At 37.8% G+C, this 21,575-nt stretch overlaps 4 protein-coding genes and 1 long non-coding RNA gene across 9 annotated transcripts; 2 read left to right on the plus strand and 3 right to left on the minus strand.

The window, feature by feature from the left end:
• The first annotated feature begins 1,473 nt into the window (after positions 1-1,473).
• LOC135168482 (neprilysin-2) lies at positions 1,474-15,623 on the plus strand. 4 transcript variants are annotated; one of them, XM_064132721.1, is made up of 6 exons: positions 1,474-1,723; positions 11,335-11,486; positions 12,247-12,372; positions 12,441-12,686; positions 12,872-14,047; positions 14,191-15,623. In XM_064132721.1, exons 1-6 carry the CDS (start codon positions 1,692-1,694, stop codon positions 14,778-14,780), a joined length of 2,322 nt encoding a protein of 773 aa, XP_063988791.1. In that variant the 5' UTR covers positions 1,474-1,691; the 3' UTR covers positions 14,781-15,623. The 4 variants fall into 4 exon arrangements, with proteins under 4 accessions (XP_063988791.1, XP_063988789.1, XP_063988790.1 ...); XM_064132719.1 differs by lacking the exon at positions 1,474-1,723 and adding an exon at positions 4,872-5,013; XM_064132720.1 differs by lacking the exon at positions 1,474-1,723 and adding an exon at positions 4,872-5,013 and having other exon boundaries at positions 12,280-12,372.
• Positions 3,147-9,661, minus strand: LOC135168496 (uncharacterized). Its single transcript, XR_010300047.1, has 5 exons — positions 8,815-9,661; positions 6,923-7,063; positions 5,741-5,848; positions 4,593-5,687; positions 3,147-4,464 (listed from the first exon to the last, which is right to left on the minus strand). It is a non-coding gene; the product is annotated as an uncharacterized LOC135168496 (long non-coding RNA).
• A 163-nt stretch (positions 15,624-15,786) lies between the features above and the next one.
• On the minus strand, positions 15,787-17,426 carry LOC135168488 (eukaryotic translation initiation factor 3 subunit G). Its single transcript, XM_064132740.1, has 2 exons — positions 17,275-17,426; positions 15,787-16,941 (listed from the first exon to the last, which is right to left on the minus strand). Exon 2 carries the CDS (start codon positions 16,937-16,939, stop codon positions 16,073-16,075), a length of 867 nt encoding a protein of 288 aa, XP_063988810.1. The 5' UTR covers positions 16,940-16,941; positions 17,275-17,426; the 3' UTR covers positions 15,787-16,072.
• Positions 17,427-18,023: 597 nt separating this feature from the next.
• On the minus strand, positions 18,024-21,457 carry LOC135168486 (nonsense-mediated mRNA decay factor SMG9). Of its 2 annotated transcripts, none has more exons than XM_064132738.1 (8): positions 21,297-21,457; positions 21,167-21,216; positions 20,772-20,958; positions 20,399-20,698; positions 20,153-20,297; positions 19,919-20,039; positions 19,666-19,777; positions 18,024-19,571 (listed from the first exon to the last, which is right to left on the minus strand). In XM_064132738.1, exons 1-8 carry the CDS (start codon positions 21,455-21,457, stop codon positions 19,493-19,495), a joined length of 1,155 nt encoding a protein of 384 aa, XP_063988808.1. In that variant the 3' UTR covers positions 18,024-19,492. The 2 variants fall into 2 exon arrangements, with proteins under 2 accessions (XP_063988808.1, XP_063988807.1); XM_064132737.1 differs by having other exon boundaries at positions 20,772-20,988.
• LOC135168491 (protein Dr1) lies at positions 18,271-19,637 on the plus strand. Its single transcript, XM_064132743.1, has one exon. The coding sequence runs from the start codon at positions 18,271-18,273 to the stop codon at positions 18,772-18,774; it is 504 nt and encodes a 167-aa protein (XP_063988813.1). The 3' UTR covers positions 18,775-19,637.
• Positions 21,458-21,575: the final 118 nt, after the last annotated feature.

Consider the following 21,575-nt stretch of genomic DNA (forward strand, 5'->3'; position numbering starts at 1 on the left):
GAGTAACTGACCCGAATATTACTTGTGATAAGAAAATAATTTGTAAATGCAGCAATGAGGAACACGGGTAGCCAATTCCAAGGATTAATTTCCATTTACAGTCAAGACTGCAGCAACTAAACAGTTGCAGACGTAATGAGGGCATTAATATTCATTCGTTAATTATTGTGGCTGGACAGGTGCTTGAAAATGTCTGTTAAAAAGAGTGCATTCGTCTAATTCTATGGATATTCTCTCCAGATCTACCCAGAGAGATGGTGCATTTGGAAGAAATAAAATTATTCAAGCTGTGTTTATTTTTATTTTAAAAATTATTAAAATTCTACATTTAGGCGGAATTTAGGCGAATGGTGTCTAGTAAAAAAGGTTCAGTTGTCCAGTACCTGGAAAATACCTGTGACGTACAGTAAAACCACCTGATTTTTTAATTAATCCCACGAATATTTTTTATAAGAAAATTTTTTGTCTTTTCCTGATCTTTCACCTTTTTGCTATAAAAAAATCAAGGAAATCAGGAAGAAAATCAGGTGAAAGCAGACTTTATCAGTCTTCAATCCAGATGATTCATCATATTTTATTTATATTCGTTATACTTGTCGACATTATTCCACATATTTTATTATTCAATCGTTGGGAGAAAATAGAAATCTGAAGTCATGTTTATCAGTTTTTATTTTCGAGAATCACGAGTCTCTAATTTTGTGTTGCGTTCTGGTTTGCCTGACGTATGTATACAGTTCACCTTCAGTGTCCACAACTTAATTATTCAAATATCCCAAAAAATACTCACGCACTCGACCTTTTGGCTCAACACGACCCAAAAATACCGAGACATTTGCCATTTCAATGATTTTACGACACCTCAACATCAGTCTAATCGCACTCAGACAATAATTAGTGAACTGGCTGTTAGAAATTTTTCGAAAATCCGGTGAAAATCGAAGGCTCTTACGAAAAATTATTTTTAATCTTGAAAAATATGTTGCATACATATTATGAATATATATGTTATTAATGCTCTCCTAATTAATTCTATTATTTGTGCTAATCCCTGAAGAAATTAAAAGAATTAACAAAATCTGATAAAATGACAAATATTTTTTACATTTTTCTTCAAAAATCAGTGATATTCCATAAATACATTTACATTTATTTTTATCACATTAATTGTTAATTAAAAAATCTCATTAAAAAAAAAATTAAAATACATCTGTATTGTGTCCTTCGCCATTAGTTTTTCGCAAAGAAAAAAAATCCGCGAGAAATCTTCGCTATTTTAGACTAATAATTTTATTTGGTCTAGCCTGTCCATTACCGTACGTCAGGGAATCCCACTTTTCGGCTTTTTACTGTCGTGTGTGTGCTTCACCGTGCTTCTCATATGAGCCACCAATACTCAGCCTCTCCTCCCACTTCTCCCTCACCGACACACCTCGTGCGCTCCATGCCGCAATGGGTTAAATACAGTGGAGAAATGCGCGCGCTCGTTCAGTCCGGCACTAGCGCTCCAATCCGATCCATCCGGACACTCGAGCATTGTCCCGCCGATTTATTTGAATAAAAAAACATTAACAATAATTTGAGGGGAAACAGTTGTCGATTATCACGCGTTGGGGTTTTGCACTTGGATTTGGTGCTCCTCAGTGTTATGTGCGCGTTCAAGTAAATAAACAGCTGGACATATTGGAAAAATGACGAACAGCATGAAGCAAACTGTTATCAAGTAAGTGAAGGGATTTATTTTGCGGAAGTCAAAGCTGTTGGATTGATTGATGCTGATAAATAAATGTAAAAATTAGGGAAATTAATGTTTGCTTGGCGATTGCGGAATCCAATCGGAAGGTTTGAGTGAGGGAGAATATAAGTGATCGGAAATTTCTTCTGTTAGTAATTTAGTGAAATTTAATTACGGGACCTAGAGGGCGATTATTACGTCAAATAAATAAATATATAAATAAATAAATATATAAATTATAGGGGGATTTTTTATCGCAGCACGGGCGAAAAATATTTGGGAAAATTACGAGTGAAAATCGAACTTGGGGAGAACAATTCTTGAAAAATTACGTGTCCGTTCCGTAATATACCAGTTAAAACAATATTCGGTGAGAACATTGGAACGGAATAGTGGAACGGTGGAAGGGTTACGCACTTTTTTAGTGAAATTTCTGGAAAAGTCCAAAATATTCCGGAGAAAATATGAAACGTTCACTAAAAAAATCTGTAAATTTTCCGTAATTTTTATTGAATTCTGTTTTTACTGTCAGATTACGGTCACGTAACAGTCACGTAATTTTTAAAGAATTTTTTTCTCCCTAAATCGAAGAACTTAAGTAATCGTAAGTTTTTCACGTGCGATTTAAACAAAAATTACGATATACTCCGGAAAAATTGCGCGCCATTTGCGGAAAATTTCCGACAACATTTGCGAGACTCCGGAAGAAACGCAATTTTTTCAAGTATTTTCTTTCCTGAATTCCGCGAGATTCAGACGCGACGTGCGAGCGTTGAAATTACGCGGTTGGAGTTCGTGGATTTGGACCTGATTTTCGGTGCTTTTGAATTCTGTGATCGATGATTTGACGATGTAGCATTAAAGGATTCATATTACGTACGAATTTGATCAACCGGAGGTGCCGTTTCAAAATCTCATTTGAATATTTTTCCTGTAAATTTTCTTTTTGCGGATGTAGGTCGTTCGTAGAAGAAAATGGGTACGAATTCAGGAATGTTGGTCACCGGTGCGTCGACAGACGGTGTAATGTACTCGTAAAATAGCGGCTGACCTTCAGTGGCACGCTTCCTCGGGATATCCTGAGGAGTCGATTATGACGAGGTTGCTAATCGATTCCTATCCCGTGATCTCCTACACTCACAAATGCGTGCTAAATAATTGTAGAATCGTGAGAGATTCACGTAATTTTCGTTGTCACATAGGGAAACAAAAACATGGAAATCGTAGTCATTTTCCAAAATTTGCAACTCAATTAACGCAGCGTAAACGTTTAAAAAAAATCAGTTTTCATGATTTTTCAGTCTCAATAACTTAAATCAGGATAGGAAAATATTTATAATTTTCAGGTTGTTAAGAATGTGAAACAAAGAAGAAAAGTTTTGTAACATCAAGGAAATAAATAATAATAATAATAAAATAAAAAATAATATATTTAAAATTTTCTCATGAATTTTTTTGGTTAAAAAATAGTCCGCAAACCGACAATTTCCTTGAGAATTAAAGTTTATTCTCAAATCACCATTTGCATTTTAGAAATCGTGGAAAAAATTGATATAAATTGCAGAGCACAATATTACTTTCAATATTTCACTTACAGCACCTACTTATTCATTTATTCATGCATTTCCTTTTACATATTCATTTTTCTTTCCTCATTGTATCCATTTTATCTATAAATAGTTGATAATTACGTAGATGCAGATGCGCCGAAATAAATCATCAAAGAAAAAAAAAACATTTGGACACTTCCCCCTTTCAATCGAATCCCGAGAACAGATCAGAATAATAATTAATTAACAATTTTTATGAGAAACCGGAAGGACCAGGGAATTTATTTCCTGCGAGGAGCAATAACAGTGATCTCTCCGCGCTGCGGTAATTTACATTGCAGAATGTTGATCTCGACGCTCTCAAGGAAGCGCTCCCTAACAAAACCCGACGAAGGAAAAAAATACAGGGAGAGAAACAACGAGTTTCTCCCTAATCGTTTGTCAACCCCAACGGTCTTTGAACTCTTGACTGTCTCTCACTCGCGAGTGTCGGAGGATTTTTCGCAAAATGTATGTGCGTGAAATTGTCGGGTGGAGCGTCCGGTGAAAGTTTTTTTTTTTTACTTCGGAGGTTTGTGACACGCGGAGAAAATATTCATGAAAAATTACGGAACGTGAGACTGCGTAGAAAATCGGTGCGTCATTTTTTCGAAGAAAAATTTTACAGAAATTTTTCTTTACGAGCGATATAATTAATCAATTCATACTTCGGTCAATGCTAAATAAGAGAGTCAGTTTTTACGTGGAAAAAATTCTTTGTTGGATCGTCTTTCGCATATCTTCTGACTAATGGAATTTATTGCAAAACAGAATGCGTGAGGCAGTGGGAGACTTTTTGCGTGAAAGAATGCATGTGATTAGTTTATTTATTTATTGATTTGACGCACACACCTCTCGTGTGTTATTTTTCACGCATTCCTGACGACCACAGTCCGATATTTCGTAATCAAATGACCACAAATAGTTGCGAATTAAAGTCTGCCGTGGTCGGAGATGTTTTCGCAATATTTATTGTTGGTTAATTCGTCAAAAAACTGATTTTTAATTTTCCAAATTCATCCATACTCAATTTTTTAAGGAAATACCGGTTGTTAATCAATTTTAAAATTAAAAAATCAGTGCTTTACTCCGGAAAATAATGTTGCAGTCCTCAGGATCAATTTTTCATTGATCTTTCTCCTGGAAAAGCTACATGAAATAAACAATAAAAAATTTTTCTGAGAATGCAATACTTGGTGAGATATTTCCAAAAGCACCGGAAGCAATCGCTTATTTTCCCCCTGATCATAGAAATTGCAGTGACTTACAATTTTCCCCGCTCCCCATTGTACTTCGCACGTGTGCAGAAGCCTGTGAGCACTTACCCGATAATTCTCGATATCGTGCTTGTCGATTTATCGGCACTCCAAGTGCACAGCTCGTCGAGGATTGCACCGCCACTGTTTCACCTCCGATAAGACAAATCCATAGTGGTACTTCCTCGGGTTGTAAAAAATTGTATTTACCCTCTTTCAAGCCAGCTCTCTTCGCTTCACTCTCGGTAACACTATTTTTCTTCATCATAAACTCGATCGATCGGAAATTCATGAGAAAGAGCCGTCGGAAGTGCTGGCGGAGCGCGTGCGCCGGAAGGGAATGAATAAGATTTGTATCTATGAGGGAAGTCGCCAACGATTGCGATCGAGGTGTTTATCAATCTGTTTCACGCGCCATTGTGACTGAAACAACGTGAGTCTATCAATTCATTTTACTATAACTATAATTTTATTATTTAAACATAACAAGGTAGGGGTGTGGGTCCACCTGATGCAGTTTCCCCTTCGAATATTTATTTAATTATTTACCTATAGGTAAATATATTGATCAATATATTGATCGTCTCATTTATCGATATTTCCTCTCATTCTGCTCCTCAGGAACATCAATATATTTGTTTGTAATGATAATATTTAATTAAAAAGTGGCAGACAATGTAAGAACAATTATTTAAAATTTATATAATTGATACTATCCACTGTAGATCGTCAATAACTAATAAGACGGGACGGAATAATTCCAGAATAATTTATTTTCAATGAATTTCAACGGAATATTTTTTTTCCTTTGACAAATGTTGATTCCCTTTGTCATTCTCATAATCAGAAAATTTATGGCCACGACTGTAATCCTCCCAGTCCAATCCTCATCGGGGGATTTCATTACCGTTACTCGACGATTATGTAAATAACGGTCTCCTCCTCCTTGTCCAGCGCGTACCAAAAACTCTCAGTCGAAAAATATAAAAGACGTATAGTTATATTTTTTTCATGATGCGCGTGATGGAGCCGATGATTTTTAACTACGTCGTGTTGTTCTCTAAAAAGTATCCCGTCGTATTTCGTGGCCTCGCATGCGTACCCCGGCTATTAAGGAATCCGTAGTTTTTATTCATTTTTTTTTTCTTCGTTTTTTTTACCTTGAGACGGTCACTGACATCGATTGAACCCCAATGGGGTTGTTTATCTCGCAATCGGCATCTCTTTGGTTCGTCATTGAAATTGTGAGGCATCGGAGAGGTGTCCCACTTTCGGAAGAATAAAAAAAAAAACGGTTTATGGAGTTGAAAACAAGATCTGATGAATTTTCCGCGCGTTAACTAGGATTTTTCAGTAAAAATTGGTCATTTAATTTTTTATCGAAAAAATTGGGGATTTAATTGGGGTACAATTGACTTAGGGCTCTCTCAATGGGACATTCTTTTTCATCCCACGTTACGTTTACACGCATGCAATATAGTTCGAGAACGTGGGATATGTAAAAATGATTGGCTTTTGTAATTTCCTGACGAGTCAGCTGACGCGTCAGCCGCTGAACGCAATCGATTTATCCTCAATGAAATAACATTTGGGTGCGTGTTTTTTCATTGATCAGTTAATGGCGAAAATAGAATTTTATCATTTTCTGCGGGAAATGTTAAAAAATATTAATTTCCGCTTTTGGAAATTAATTTTTGCAATTTTTTTTCACTTTGTTTCCTCCCTCATTGACGAGGGAAAGAACTCTCGATGTTGCAGTCGTAGATTTTTCCCGCAAAAATAATGTTTAACCGCGAAAAGTACCTTATCACTGGTGGAGAATTCAATTATGCAAAATTGCTGAAATTCTGTGCAAAATTGTCGGAAATTTTCCAACAAAATCATTGAAATAATCTGTTTAGCCTCGAGACTGGCTAATCCACGTTAATGCGACACAATTCGATAATTGGATTTTCGCTAACTGGAAAAGAATAAAATACCTGTGATGGCATGACAACTAACTTTCCATAAAGATCCACAAGTTGATGAAAAAAGTAATCACTTGATCAGAAGAAAAATCAAATGACTAATTTGACAGATCAATTCCACAAAATGATGGAAATGTCAGATTGGGGAAGTGAGAATTGCGTAAACTTCGTAAAGGGAATGCTCATTACGTCGTATGAGTCAATTTTATGATTGAGAGTTCTCCTTAAATTTCCGGAAATGAGTTGTGCTTGTTAGCGGATCTACAACCGCCCACTTGTAAGTCTGAGAGCGTCTTCAACTGAAGTTTACAACGTAACAGAAACGATCACTACCGAAATTATTGAGGAAGGATTCAATGACACATTGACAATTACCTGAACTGATCTTTGTCCATGGATTATTGTTGAATTGTTATTATGTAACAATAACAATAACGGAAAGATAAAGGAAGATAATGCAGAAGCACAAATCAGTAGTGAAGTAGCAGAATGAGATAAGTCACCTTTGACTATCAGCTGAAGTAAAAAAAATGTATAAATAAAATTAAAATTGATTTAATTGAAAAAATAGAAACAGAAACTAAATTAAATGAGATCTCATGAAGTCGGGATTTTAAAATGTTTTAATGAATTTTTGTCGATAATCATCAGATTATTCATATCAATCAGTGATAATTGACCACGAAACTCCATTTGCCTCGGTGAGATTAACCGCGCAATTTCCTTCCGGAAAACAATAATTTTTGCAAAGGACTTTGACATTTCGAAAGAGTTCAATGAAATGAAAAATGGATGAATGAAAGGGCAAATGGGGATGCTCAACTAATGACTCAGCTGATTGGAGTGCTCACTACACGGACACATAGTTAGAAGGTAATTAACGAATTTTGAGATGAATCTAATCTCAATCATTTGGGAATAGTTTAGGAAAGTTTAGGAATACATTCGCATAGTTTAGGAACTAATAGTTTATTTATAATTAATGACTCTTTTATTGGCGTATAGTTAGCAGGTGGAGCAGATGATAAGTTCGAATCTTAATCGGATTTGCATAGATCGATGTAACATAATTTAGGAAGTCTAAAAAACATTAATTCAGAGTTTAGGAATTAACTGTTATTATTTAATTAATGGTTTTCTAATTGTGACTGGGGGGCAGGCTGCGCATGCGCATACGCCCTTGTGGCCGAGGGTATACAGGGTCCAATTTAGCCTCCTGCTGGTGGTGCACCGGCATGTTTTGGGGGTAATTTTGAACCGAAAAGTCCTTTTCCACTTTTCGCTCGGACGCACCCCTATCGAGACATTGGGGTGAAAAGCACGGCCAATGGGGCGCGAGAGAGAGGGGGAAAGATATTTCTCTCTCACTCATTGACAATTTCAAGAGAATCCTTGGGGGGGGGGTCTAATCATCACCCCCCCCCCCGAAACCCAGAAAACGACTATCTTATGTAAAAATCGCGAAAATGTATATGTTTAAATGTATAAATTTTAAATCCAATTATTAAATAAACTAATGGATTTACGGGATGCCACCAGAAGACATTTGTTGTAGAAAATTTGATTCTCTGCAAAAAATGTCTTGTGACAAAAGGCCGTAAATCCATTTGTTTACTTGATAATCAAGAAAACACGTTTATTGCTCCGGATTCCGCGAAAATCGCGAGCCATCCCCTGGGAATTTCGACATCTATTTCGACAATTTTAAACATTAATTATCTAATCTAATCACCTCCCCCCCCTCCAAAGGATTGTTTTAAAATTGCCAATGAGTGAGAGAGAAATATCTTTCCCCCTCTCTCTCGCGCCCCATTGGCCGTGCTTTTCACCCCAATATCTCGATAGGGGTGCGTCCGAGCGAAAAGTGGAAAAGGACTTTTCGGTTCAAAATTACCCCCAAAACATGCCGGTGCACCACCAGCAGGAGGCTAAAGGGGACCCTGTATACCCTCGGCCACAAGGGCGTATGCGCATGCGCAGCCTGCCCCCCAGTCACAATTAGAAAACCATTAATTAAATAATAACAGTTAATTCCTAAACTCTGAATTAATATTTTTTAGACTTCCCAAATTATGTTACATCGATCTATGCAAATCCGATTAAGATTCGAACTTATCATCTGCTCCACCTGCTAACTATACGCCAATAAAAGAGTCATTAATTATAAATAAACTATTAGTTCCTAAACTATGCGAATGTATTCCTAAACTTTCCTAAACTATTCCCAAATGATTGAGATTAGATTCATCTCAAAATTCGTTAATTACCTTCTAACTATGTGTCCGTGCTCACTACAATACGGAATTGCATCCAATAATACAATCGGTTTAATGAAGGGATTATCGTAGTATTTTTACGACATTATAAATGGGACAGTTATAATAATTCTAAACATTTGAATATTATAATATTATTCTCTTTTATTTAATACGCTCGAAAGGCACAACAGCTCTGGTCGTTTTCTTAGAGGAAGTCACTTGCAAGACGAAACTGCCACAACACCTTGAACCTGATGACTCACAGTGGTCCCACTCCTGCACCTCTGTTTATGCCCAAGATAACAGAGCAAACCCATCAAACCCCAACTTCTTAGAATTTTCACCCATAAAGATGTTTTCCCATTTCGAGTGGAAACACAAAAATAAAAAAAAATACAAATCGTACCAAGAAATTCAGTGAAACTGTAAATTAATTTTTGACAAATAGTTTGAAATGTAAACTTTAAAACGTCATAATCCTGTTCCCTAATTTGTCCGGAGCATTTATCTAGATAAATATCTGCGAATCCGACAATTTACCTCGATCTCTCGATATTTTATTCACCGTCATGTTCGCCACTCTCCTCCATTTGCTCCACTTGCCTGTCGCAATTTTTGGTATGAAAATTGTAATGGTGAACGATGCGAGGCATTAGAAAGTGATTCTAATCTCGAAATTTCGTGGCTCGGTGAAGCCAGGATTGAATCTTGTCGATGAGGCCGTGGTTTGATAGAATATCTGAAGGGGAAGTGATCGAATTGCTGGTCGAGGCCATAACCATAACTCAATAATTCTTGTTTACGAATAGAATCATTAGACTCATCTCGTATTTTTCGCATGAAACACATTTTTTATTTTTCCAATCGTCACGGGAATGAGAAAATATAAATGTAGAGTACGGGGTTAATGATTATGAACCGTAACAAGTACTTGCATTGCAACTCACTCGATTAATCTCTAGGACTTTTGTGGTAGAAACCATTGTGATGTTTTTTCTCATCGATTGTTGTCTACAAAATAATTTTCATCATTCATTCGGCTCTGAGGAGTGTTTTTTAAGGAAAAGTGAAATTGATTTCACTTCAGGAGTTACAAAGAAGTTCTCAGGCCTTTCATTTTACGCATAAGTCGTAAAAGTGTTGAATTAGATTTTAAAATGTAGAAAAAAACAGAAAAAAAAATTTAATCGACAGAACTTATTGAGAGTACATGGTATGTGTGGACAAAAATTAATGGTCTGTCCATAACTGTGTTTAGTCCATGTCAGTATTTTATAGTTTTTCCCAGAACACTAGTGGAATGTTTAGAATAGTTTTAATAAACAGAACCAGAGAAGGAAAAGAATGAAATGAGTGAACAAGGGCCTTTTGTGGAATGGGTCCAGGTCCAGAATGTGAAAACTCTGGTCACTAAGGGTTAGTTGCTCTAGAGACACCATAAGAGAAAGATATACCTTCTGTGTGTGTTAATAAATAATGCAAGTTTATAACTAAATCGTTTGATATTATTTAGTAAATCCCTGTTCATAATACAATAGAACTTTTTTTGGTTTCGTGATGGGAAAATTCTAAAATATTCACAACCCACATGCCCTATCCTTCAGATCATTTTTCATCCTCTTCAGAGAAGGTTCAAGTGTAGAAATTCAATTTGCACTGTCAAATAAAATTAATCTCCACTTAAAATTTTACGAGAAACGATAACAGACAGTACTATCACCACCAGTTGAGCTCGTAAAACGTGAGACTTGAAAAATCAATTCGCGTTTCTGGGCGCAAGGCCGATTTATTATCCCCTGGGGTTTTGTAATTCACGTATGTAATTTATAATTATCGAGAATAGAAAAAAAATTATGCGGTTGAGGGACTCCACATCGTCATGGTTAAAACAGTTACTCAACTCGAAATGAACGAGTAGAAATAGTTAAAACAAAAACCGATAGTCGAATTACCTGAAATCCCATTTTCTCAAAGCGTTGCAATATATTTTAAACAAATATGTATTTCTTCATTTACTTAAGTAATTGTTTTAAAAAATTATTACTCAGCTTCCGCGTTGTAAAATTGAATTGCCAACCGATTTATCTATTCTCAACATGCAAACAGGGCGTACCTCAATTCGTTGAAATAAATTTTAAATAATGAATGGATAAATAAATGTTCGTGCTTAGCAATTAAAAATTTGTGGCTTATTCACAGCGAAAAATAATTATGCAGCTGGACAATTATTTCTCAAGGTGTGTGATTTTTTTATAACTTCCAGACGGGAGCTTTGTTGTATAACAGTAAATAAAGTACGAGCTACAGAAGTATAATTGCTGTTATATTTGTGAATAATGTTAATTAATAACTCTCCTCTCACGTACGCGAAATAATTTATTTTTAAGACAAAAATCTTTAAAAAATAGTAATTTCAGGATGAATTACTTAAGTTAGACCATTTTCTTTTGTGGTAAATTGAATGGACGAAACTTTCGATTACTAATTAATAAATTTTAGAATTAATTAACAATCATTGGTAATTTTCAGAAACCCAACATGGTGGAAGCGCAGATCGGCAATGGAGCGTGGGCTAACGGTTGTAGCAGTGTCTGGTATTCTTTTATGTATCGCTATGGCAATAGCCATTGGCGTTATCGTTGCGAATTCCAACTCGTGCGATGTTAACAATAACGCAGCAGGTGAGCAACCTTTTCCATGGCATTTTACCAGCAATATTGCATCTGCCATTCGCTGCAATTCACCTCACAGATCGGTAACACCCAGCGAGGCCCGCGAATTACCAGGAAAAAATTGGCAAAATTTTGTCCGCATAGCAAAAATAATTATTCATGCTGATAAATAATATTTCATTCGAATGTCATAACTAAATTGACCTTTTGCATCATCTCACCTGGTTCATTCTACATTTTTAACGGCCTTCCGGGATTTTCCCACGAGTTTAAATGTCTGACATTATAGTTTTTTTTTCTCAGTGAATTACGGGGCAATTTTCAGAGCTAAATGCATACAACAGATGCAGCAGAAATCACGAATATTTTGTATCAGGACTAGATTTCGATTCCCAATCGTAATTGAATCATGAGAAAAGTTCTGGTTCTGGCACCAAAAAATTCCATCTGCACCAGTAAATTTCGCCGATTTTTCCGGGGCAGTGGAACTAGTTTTTCTCGTGTCTTTGTTTTTTATCATTCGTAAATGTTAATCCCTCATATTTCTTTCCACCATTCGCCTTCATTTGTCGATAATCAAACCGGTTCCACAATGAACACACAAAGGCCCAGAAAAATAAATAAAAAATGAAACTCCAACCTCGACTGTCCTACGAAAATATGGAGTTCTGCATGATCGTCTACATCCTCATGTCACCATTATTCATAAATGTAACATCATTACGCTTTTTCTGCACGTGCACACGATTTCGTAAACGCTCGAGAATAGTTCCTGCTAAAACCGAGATGCTACCATTCGCAGTGGAGGCGCCAGTCGGAAAAATGGAAAAATCAGCGCCGACTGTTATCAGAGGACCAGATGCAACCTGCACGACCCCAGCTTGTGTTCATGCCGGTGAGTCACTTAATTAATTAATTGATTAAATTGCCCTATTTAAATAATTTTCCTATTTAACTGTCCAGCGTCAAAGGTCTTGAAGAACATGGACAGAAACGTCGAGCCCTGCGATGACTTCTACAAATTCGCTTGCGGTGGATTCTTAAAGAATTCATTGATTCCAGACGACAAAGTCAGTGTCAATACGTTTAGTGTCATCAGTGATAAAGTCCAGGAGCAGTTGAGGATCAGTATTGAGGAGCCGAGTGCTCCCATGGAACCGAAGCCATTCAAGCTTGCTAAGAATTTGTATAAATCCTGCATGAATAAGAGTGAGTGAAAAACATGTTCTGTGGTATTCTAATAGATAAAAGTACTGGGAAATCCTTAGGGTATGTAGTTTGCCTCCAGTATTCTCGAGGGCTTCCAGGGGTAAATAAGCTATTTTTAAAAACTTTCCTGGAGGCAGACGCCATCACCACTCGACGAAAATTACCATAACTGCAACGATTTTCAGCTGCAATCGAAGCTCAGGGTCTGAAGCCTCTGCTGAACATCCTCCAGAAGCTGGGGGGATGGCCGGTTCTGGACGGAGACCAGTGGAATGAGGAGGGTTTCGACTGGATTCAATCGGTGTACAAATTCAAGGACCTGGGTTACTCAGTCGATTACTTCCTCGACTTCAGCGTGGGGGTGGACCTGAAGAACAGCACAAAACGAGTGATTGATTTAGATCAGGCGTCGTTGGGACTGTCACGCGAGTACTTGTCCAAAGGGTTGGATGAGAAGATAGTGAAGGCGTACTACAATTACATGGTGGACATTGCAGTAATTCTGGGTGCAAAACGAGATATTGCTGAGAAGCAGCTGCTCCAGTCTCTGAAGTTTGAGATTAAATTGGCCAATATTTCCCTGCCAAACGAGAAACGACGTAATGCCACACTTCTCTACAATCCAATGACAATTGCCCAGCTTTCCCAGGCGTACCCCAGCATCCCTTGGAAGGACTACTTCAATCGGCTTCTTCCACCCGCGATTCGAGTTGACGAGAATGAAGTGGCAATTGTCAACGTCCCCAGCTTCATCTCGAGCCTCGAAAAGCTCCTGAGAGAGACCCCCAAGCGAATCCAAGCCAACTACGTTATGTGGAGGGCAGCAGCAGCTTCCGTCAGTTACTCCAACGACCAAATAAGAAAACGACAGCTCCAGTACTCTACTGCTCTCAGTGGAAGAACTGAAAGGGAGTCCCGCTGGAAGGAGTGCGTTGATATTGTCTCAGGGAGCCTTTCCATAAGCGTTGGGGCTCAGTATGTCAGGAAGTACTTCAACGAGGACGCCAAGAAGAATGCCATCGAGATGGTGAACGACATCAGGAAGCAGTTCAACCAGATTCTGAAGAAGGTCGACTGGATGGACAAGGAAACAAGGAAAAGTGCTCTGGAAAAAGCTGCTTCCATGACCAGCCATATTGCTTATCCTGACGAGCTTCTTGATGATCGAAAACTGGAGGAGTTTTACCAGGATTTGGAACTTACTGATGAGAACTACCTACAGGGCATTCTTAATCTGACGCTGTTTGGGGCTGAGTACTCGTTCAGCAAGTTGAGGAAACCGGTTAATAAGAGTGACTGGGTGACACATGGAAGACCTGCGATTGTTAATGCTTTCTATTCTTCGATTGAGAACAGTATACGTAAGTAATTTATTTCAAGATGAGTGGGAACAGGATCATTGTAGGTTAAGGAGATTTTTTTATAAGAACCTGTTGACCAATTTAAGATTATGTCATTTAGGTCAAAAATAAGGTAATGCAACATTTACTCGAAAAATTTTCAGAGTTCCCAGCTGGCATTCTCCAGGATGCTTTCTTCAGTAACGATCGTCCAAGGTACATGAACTACGGTGCCATTGGTTTTGTCATCGGTCACGAAATAACCCACGGATTCGACGATCAAGGACGACAATTCGATAAAGAGGGAAACCTCGTCGACTGGTGGGCGCCATCCACCAAAGAAAAATACCTCGCTAAGGCGCAATGTATTATCGATCAATATGGAAATTACTCGGTAGAAGAGGTTGGATTGAATCTGAATGGAATAAATACTCAAGGAGAGAACATTGCTGACAATGGAGGGATCAAGGAAGCTTACTTGGCCTACAACGACTGGTCAGCACGCAATGGTGAAGAGCCAATGCTCCCCGGCCTCCCCTACTCTCCTAGACAAATGTTCTGGATAAGTGCAGCCAACACCTGGTGCTCTGTATATCGCCCTGAAGCCCTCAAACTCCGTATCACCACTGGATTCCATAGCCCTGGGGAATTCCGTATTTTGGGACCACTCTCCAACATGCCAGAATTTTCCGAAGACTTCAAATGCCCTGTGGGCTCCAAAATGAACCCAGAGAATAAATGTGCTGTGTGGTAACTCTTTCATTTACGTTTTTGAGGTAATAAAGTGGTTCTACCCTGTTCTTGTGATGTTCATACTCTCCAAAGCTTCACAATTGAAATTGATTTGTCATGAGATTTTGAAAAATGTATTTTAAAGACAATTTTGCATATTTTTAAAAATATTTCAGAGTCCATAAGTTATGTTCTGAATTTCAGATCAACATAAGTGATCTGCTGGAGTTACCCCTTGTCATATCAGTCCCAGAAATATTCCCCTTTGCCAAATAACGAGTATGAAGAAACCTAACCTAACCTTGATGTTTTATTTTTTGTCTCTACTTTAGGGCCTAATATAATTGTGAGAAATGTTGTTAAGGATTTTGTATATAAATACGATTTCTGATTCGACAATAAGTCCCCTAACGACAAATTATGACAGTGAACAACAAAAATTGGCAGTTTTAATGCATTTTGGGGGTTTGAGTGATAACAGTCGAGGGGTTACAGAGAAACCAACAAATGACATTTTTTAATCATGCAACTTAGTAATAGAAACGAAATATAAAATTGAATTTGCATAATTAAGTCCAATTACTGTGACAAAAGATGAACCGTATCAAACAGTTATTGAAAATTGGAAGTTTGTTGAGCATTGATGTTTCGGAGTTATTCCCTGCACTTAGAGCATGGGTATATCGCACCTGTGTCCGCCATAGAAATAGAGCCTAATGTTAAGGATTTTTGGTATACATAGTTCGTCTATTTATTAATGAAAGAGCGTATCCTGAAATAATTGTAGTGAAAAAATCATGCTGTATGTACTTTGCTTCGCTGTTGTTGAGTGATTTTTTTAATAAAAAAAAATACAAAAAATAAAGCCTCTATTTTATGAAGAACAGGTAATCCGTTAATTTCATCAATGTAATTACACATGAAAGATGTGGAAAATCATCTCTCTCATGTCTCGTTGAATTTTCTTTGTGACGAATCCTCATCCAACTCAATTTTCATCCCCACAAACATAATTCCAAAAGCTGTACTTAATGAAATGGAATATTTTTATTGACCTTCAGCGTGAAATACACAATTTCATGATTAAAAACTATCTCTTCTCCCCAATTAAAAAAACTAATGATTCTATTCAGAAGCACTGTTTATTTTTCTGTTGGGTAATTTTTCCGAACGACATCTCCGCACGGCGAAGGGGCTATCGTAATTTCGTCGAATCAATTATCAAGAATTTTAATCCACGCAATGACCCCTTGATGCCTCGATACAGACGTGCGCAAACCTTTCTCCACCGATCCCCGAGAGAACATATCCTCGTTAGTTCTGCTGTGCAGGTGGTTTCGACCAATCGACACTGAGAATGAGATGATCATACCCATATCCATTGAGATGGTTGATAGCCTTGGCAGCCTCCTCCCTGTACTTGAAGTGAACGTAGGCAAATCCTTTGCAGAGGTTGGTATTCCTGTCCTTGGCAAGATACTGCTTGAGAACATAACCAAAGGGTTTCACCAGCTCCTCAAGATCCGCCTCGTTGGTGCTCTCTGACAAATTGGATATGCGAATGGCAGTGGTATCGTCACGTCTCTGCATTTGCATGGAGTCACCACGCCTGTTGCCCCCATCCCTCATGCTCGGTGGCACGTATTTGCCCTTTTGATTTTCCCCACCAGGCTGTGGTGCAGGCTCAGGTGCTCCAGGACGTGTCGGTGGTTTTTTGTCATCGGGTACTTTTCCACCAGCCAGAACTGTGTCCTTGTAAGGACACTTTGATGTCCAATGGTCGCCATTGCAATTACGACACTTGACGATTCCCTTGTCGCCCATGCTCTTGAGCTTCTCCAGGGACTCGTCTTCCACTTTGTTCTCCTCCTCCTTGCTGGAGATGAACTGCATGAAGACGTCCTCAGCGCCAATTGTTGTAGCGGGATTGGGACCCGGCCTGTCGTCCGATGAGTCTCCAAATTTGGCCCAATTTTTTCTCACTGCGATTGTCTTCGAAACTATTCGCTTCTCGATCTTGTAGGTGCGGACAACCTTGACTTTCTTGTTGTCATCGTTGTACTTGTACTCTGTGAGGACCTTGAAACCGTTCTCGTAGACCTCGGTAGGAGCAGGCAGACTCCCACTTTCTTCCTCGACCTCGTCGGCCCAGGAGGACTTCACTTCGTATGGTGCCGGCATTTCTGGAAGGAGCACGAAAGAATTTTACGTGGCGAACACTGCTGAACTCAATAAGCTAAAATATTTCTAGGTTAGAACCGTCTTGAAACGGACTGCCACAAACTGATTTATATGTTTTTATGGGAAAAATATAGCAACAAAATCTGAACAAATCCTCAATGAAATTCAGTCAATTTTCCATACTTTGAAAACATCTAAAAATGTCTGAATTGACTGCAAGTTTCACGTGCCCAAATGTCTGTAGTGTTTAACTCATGTTAAATTCTTGCATTGCATGGAACGTTCACCAGAAATCCTTCAAAAAAATCTTACAAAAGTGTGTAAAAACCACCAACCTGGTGTTAGAACAACTCTGAAGTTTCAATCACCAGGCCTATATCCTCAAATAATGAATAAATATGTCAAACTCTTTGCACATGGGTCACAGCCTCACGAAAATGGACGCCAATGATTTTGGAATTGAGTCTGTTGGCCACCAGAAGGCGGATGAAGCTTTGCGATTCCCTCCAGTGACTCTTATAAGCCAATAAGGAACTCGTGCAACTCCTTTCCGTCAATTTCAGTCTAACGAAAACACTATTAGAGACAATCTGGTCCAAAATGTGTATTTAGCTTTCTTTTCGTTCATAAAAAACCAAAGTTATCACAAAGGTCCGAACAATCATGACAGTTGAGTGCTGGTACCACTAGTTGATGAATGCCACGAGGAAAGTTTAGTGCTATTCAGTGAAAATTCCACGTATACCTAACCTGCTTGTGATTGTCACTTCAACGGTAAATAATTGTTTATTATCTATACCGTAAATCGTTCACTAATTGTTAAGTTAACATATAATATCTTAAAATATACCGATATCGTTGGTTTTTACGACTTTTTTACTCTTATCAAGGACTAGTCTCGCATGAGTCATATCGATTATTTAAAAAAATGGGAATCATTTAATTTTAGGTTATGAATACTGAAAAAAACATTTTAAAAAGAATTTCTTTCTTTTACTAAATAATTTGAAAAGTTCATTGTCGTAAAAACAACACGAGAATCAGGGTTAATGGATCATGGGTTGAAGATTTTTGTAGTTGTAAATCTCTGTTATATAGCTATTATTATTATTATTATTATTCTGTTAACAACTTAGGATGTCATTTTGTTAGCCAAAACACAGTAAATAGAATAAATGAATGAATCAGCTGAAATTGACAATAAAATTATATATATTCGAACACTAACAACTTACTGACGATTTATAATAACCAAAAAAAACAAGATGGTGTCGTTTTTTCATTAAGATTCTCCCCTGAAGAAAATTGTCTAAATTCATATCAGGTAAACAATGGCCTCGGCTGCGATATCCCCAACTGAGGATGATGAGCTGACCCTTCCCCGTGCCTCCATCAACAAGATGATAAAGGAAATTCTTCCCCACGTGCGAGTGGCCAACGAGTCTCGCGAGTTGATTCTCAACTGCTGCACCGAATTCATTCACTTGATATCATCTGAAGCAAACGAAATATGCAATCAGCAGCAGAAAAAGACAATTAATGCCGAGCACGTGCTCCAGGCATTGGAAAAATTGGGCTTCGGTGACTACAGTGCTGAGGCTGAAATTGTCCTGCGGGACTGCAAGGCTGTTGCAGCTAAACGAAGACGACAGAGCACTCGTCTCGAGAATCTTGGAATACCTGAGGAGGAGTTGCTCAGGCAACAGCAGGAGTTGTTCGCCAAGGCCAGGGAGGAGCAGGCAGTTGCTGAGCAACAACAGTGGCAGCAATTGCAGGCAGTTGCTCAAATGGCGTCAATGCAGCAAGCTGACAGCGAGCAGGAGGATTACTCGTAGAATTGAGAGGAACTCGTCGTGACTTCTGAAGGCACGTCATGACTGACGACTCATTACTGACTATTTATGTTTACTGAGAAACCTTTTTGGGTGGAAAAAAGACTGATCGACGGCTATTGTGACTGCTGAGTTTGAAAATGTTTTTGGCAACAATGTCAAGTAGCTTTTTGAAGATTACTTGATTTTTAAAATGGTTTTCGAGGTCAATCAAATTTAAATGGCTGCATCTCATACTTTTAGAAGTCTATGTGAGTTTTTTTTCTATGATTTGGGGGTTAAAAAGATGGTCCTGATTTTTTTCTCAATTTTTTGTTTGTTCCTTTTTAAAATATAATTTTTTAGGGATTTTTTCAATTAGAAAAAATAAGTTCAGATGATTTTATCCCATTTCCCCTTTGTCACACAAACATTTTTCGTTTTCCATCAATAAAAATCTTTAGACTTAAAGATGAAATCAAAAGAATTTAACAAAGAAAGCTTTAGCAATTGAAGGAGGAGGTTTAATTTTCAAGAATGTTCCTGGAATAATTTCACAGTTGCAACGACCGCGATAATTTTCTTTTCCACATTTGAGTGATGACCACGAATACGTGAACAAAACATTCAACTTTGGTTGAATTTCAGTAAATTGTAGTTTAGATTTTTAACAATACGAGGTCTGTACAATTACAAATGTACCTGTTTTTTCCCTTTGCCTCTGCTGACTCGCCAGGAAGACCTAAGGCATTAATCTTGCGTACTCTAGGGACAAGTGGCTCTTCTTCAGCCCTTCAATAACTTTTGATACATAGTGATACCTGACAAGGGAATTGATTTATACATTAGCAAGTGGAACAAAGTGTCAATAAACATGATTAATATTATTTCAAGTTCTCATGATCGTTTATTTACCAATTCTTCTCGCTTAATGCTGATGGCATCAGGGGATAACGGGTTACTCCATGGATTTTGGATCTCAGTCTTTTTATCAAATCCTTGTAGCTCTCATGGAACGTCGGGTTTTCTAAGATCATTTAATTTTCTTATTATTAAATTACCCTTCATTGGAGCAATTTTTTAAGAAAGTTTTTTTTTCTCCTGACATTAACTAACTAGTCTTGACTGCATCGCCCTTTTAATTCTAAAAATTGTTCTTATTAAATACCTCCAGATGTAATGGACGGAATCAGGAAAAGATTCAACTGTCCTTCGATGGTAGAAAGGTTCATGTCTACTCCGTTGTGAATATGAAGTCCAGAGCTCGAGAAAGCTTTATTATAAAAATCCTGGAACCAAAAAAACTATTAATTTTTAACAATCCTATCAAAGACTTTCATTAAAAAATCGAAAAACTGGAGAAATCTTTTCCTCATCTTTAAAAAAACTCAAACTTCACTACCTTCATTATTTCAATGGTTTTAGGTTGAAAATCGTGCAGCTGAGCCTTATTATGAAGAAATACAATAGGTGGGTAATATCCAACGTAGTCATGCTCTAATTTCGATGTCATCGGCAGCTTCAGCATCTCCGCAGTCTGCAGAAATCTATTCCGAAAATTCTCTTCAATTTTTTCAAAAAAAAAATTTTTTTATCATAAAAGTACAGACATTGTATATAGGAGCCACATGAGCCGCAAAGGACTTACCTCACTAAATTCGGATCCACGAACCAATCCTGCACAAAAATGATGACGTGACAAACCGAATACAAAAACGTCATAAACTGAAGGGACTGGAGTTCGAGGTTATACTCAGTGTTTCCGAAATCAGAAGAATTTTTTTTCTGCTCGAAAGAAGAGGCAGTTGCATCCATGACAGCGCAGGAGAGGATGGGCTGAGTGTCCAAGTAAATGACCCGATTTTTAGTCACATAAAAGTCTATTCCAGTAGTGCAGTTAGAGCCACTCTCGTGGTGAGACTGGCTTTGAGCTGGAAAGATGTCAGATCTGAAGGAAAAACCAATTATTGACATCGTTCAAATAGATTCTGGATAATAATTCAATAGCTCAATAATCTGACCCATAATTAGACGTCAGAAGAGACATAATCGTTGATTTTCCAACTCCTTGACCACCTGCCACTCCCACAACAAGAAAATCCTGTTGATCTTGGAGGTAATCAAGGGCGCCCTCACACAGCTGCATATTTTCGTCAATGAGTTTCATGCAGCCTGTCATTTCTTGGGACGGATGCAGTAATATTTTGGCTGCAGAAGGAATTCCAAAAATATTTAAACCTGTTTTCTACCAAATAATACTGTGTGAACGAATTAATAACATGATTATAATATATATTACTATATTAATTAATGAATGGCGCTAATGCATAATGCATGATTTCGCATTGTACCACAATCTCAAATGGTAATGAACAACATACCAATTAAGGTGGTAAATTAATGAAGAAAAACTCACGTTCTGGAGCTTTAGCGATACTGGGCTGCACTGTTTCCCCTTCTTTTTTACTAAACAAATAAAAACACATTAGTAATAAGCAGGGATTACATCGTGAAAAAACAATGAAAGAGTAGAATATAATGTTTACCTGGATCCATTCTTCTGACTGGGTGAAACAGCTCTACTTTCACTCTCCCTGGTCTTTAGAATAAACGTTGGGCGATCAGCCACTTTAATCTGAGTCCTTCCATCAGTGTCCTTTTGCTCCTGATCCTTTGGAATGATTGTACCCGATTTTTTACTTGCCATTTTGCTTGCTGAATTATTTCAGGTAAGTGTATGAAAAAACTTCTTGACTGCAGCAGGTAAATCACTCAAATTCAAGTAGAAAATAGGTTATGAACTCTCGTATTTATGTTTATATTGG

The sequence above is a fragment of the Diachasmimorpha longicaudata genome, chromosome 13, assembly GCF_034640455.1.
Source record: "Diachasmimorpha longicaudata isolate KC_UGA_2023 chromosome 13, iyDiaLong2, whole genome shotgun sequence".
Taxonomy (NCBI): Eukaryota; Metazoa; Arthropoda; class Insecta; order Hymenoptera; family Braconidae; genus Diachasmimorpha; species Diachasmimorpha longicaudata.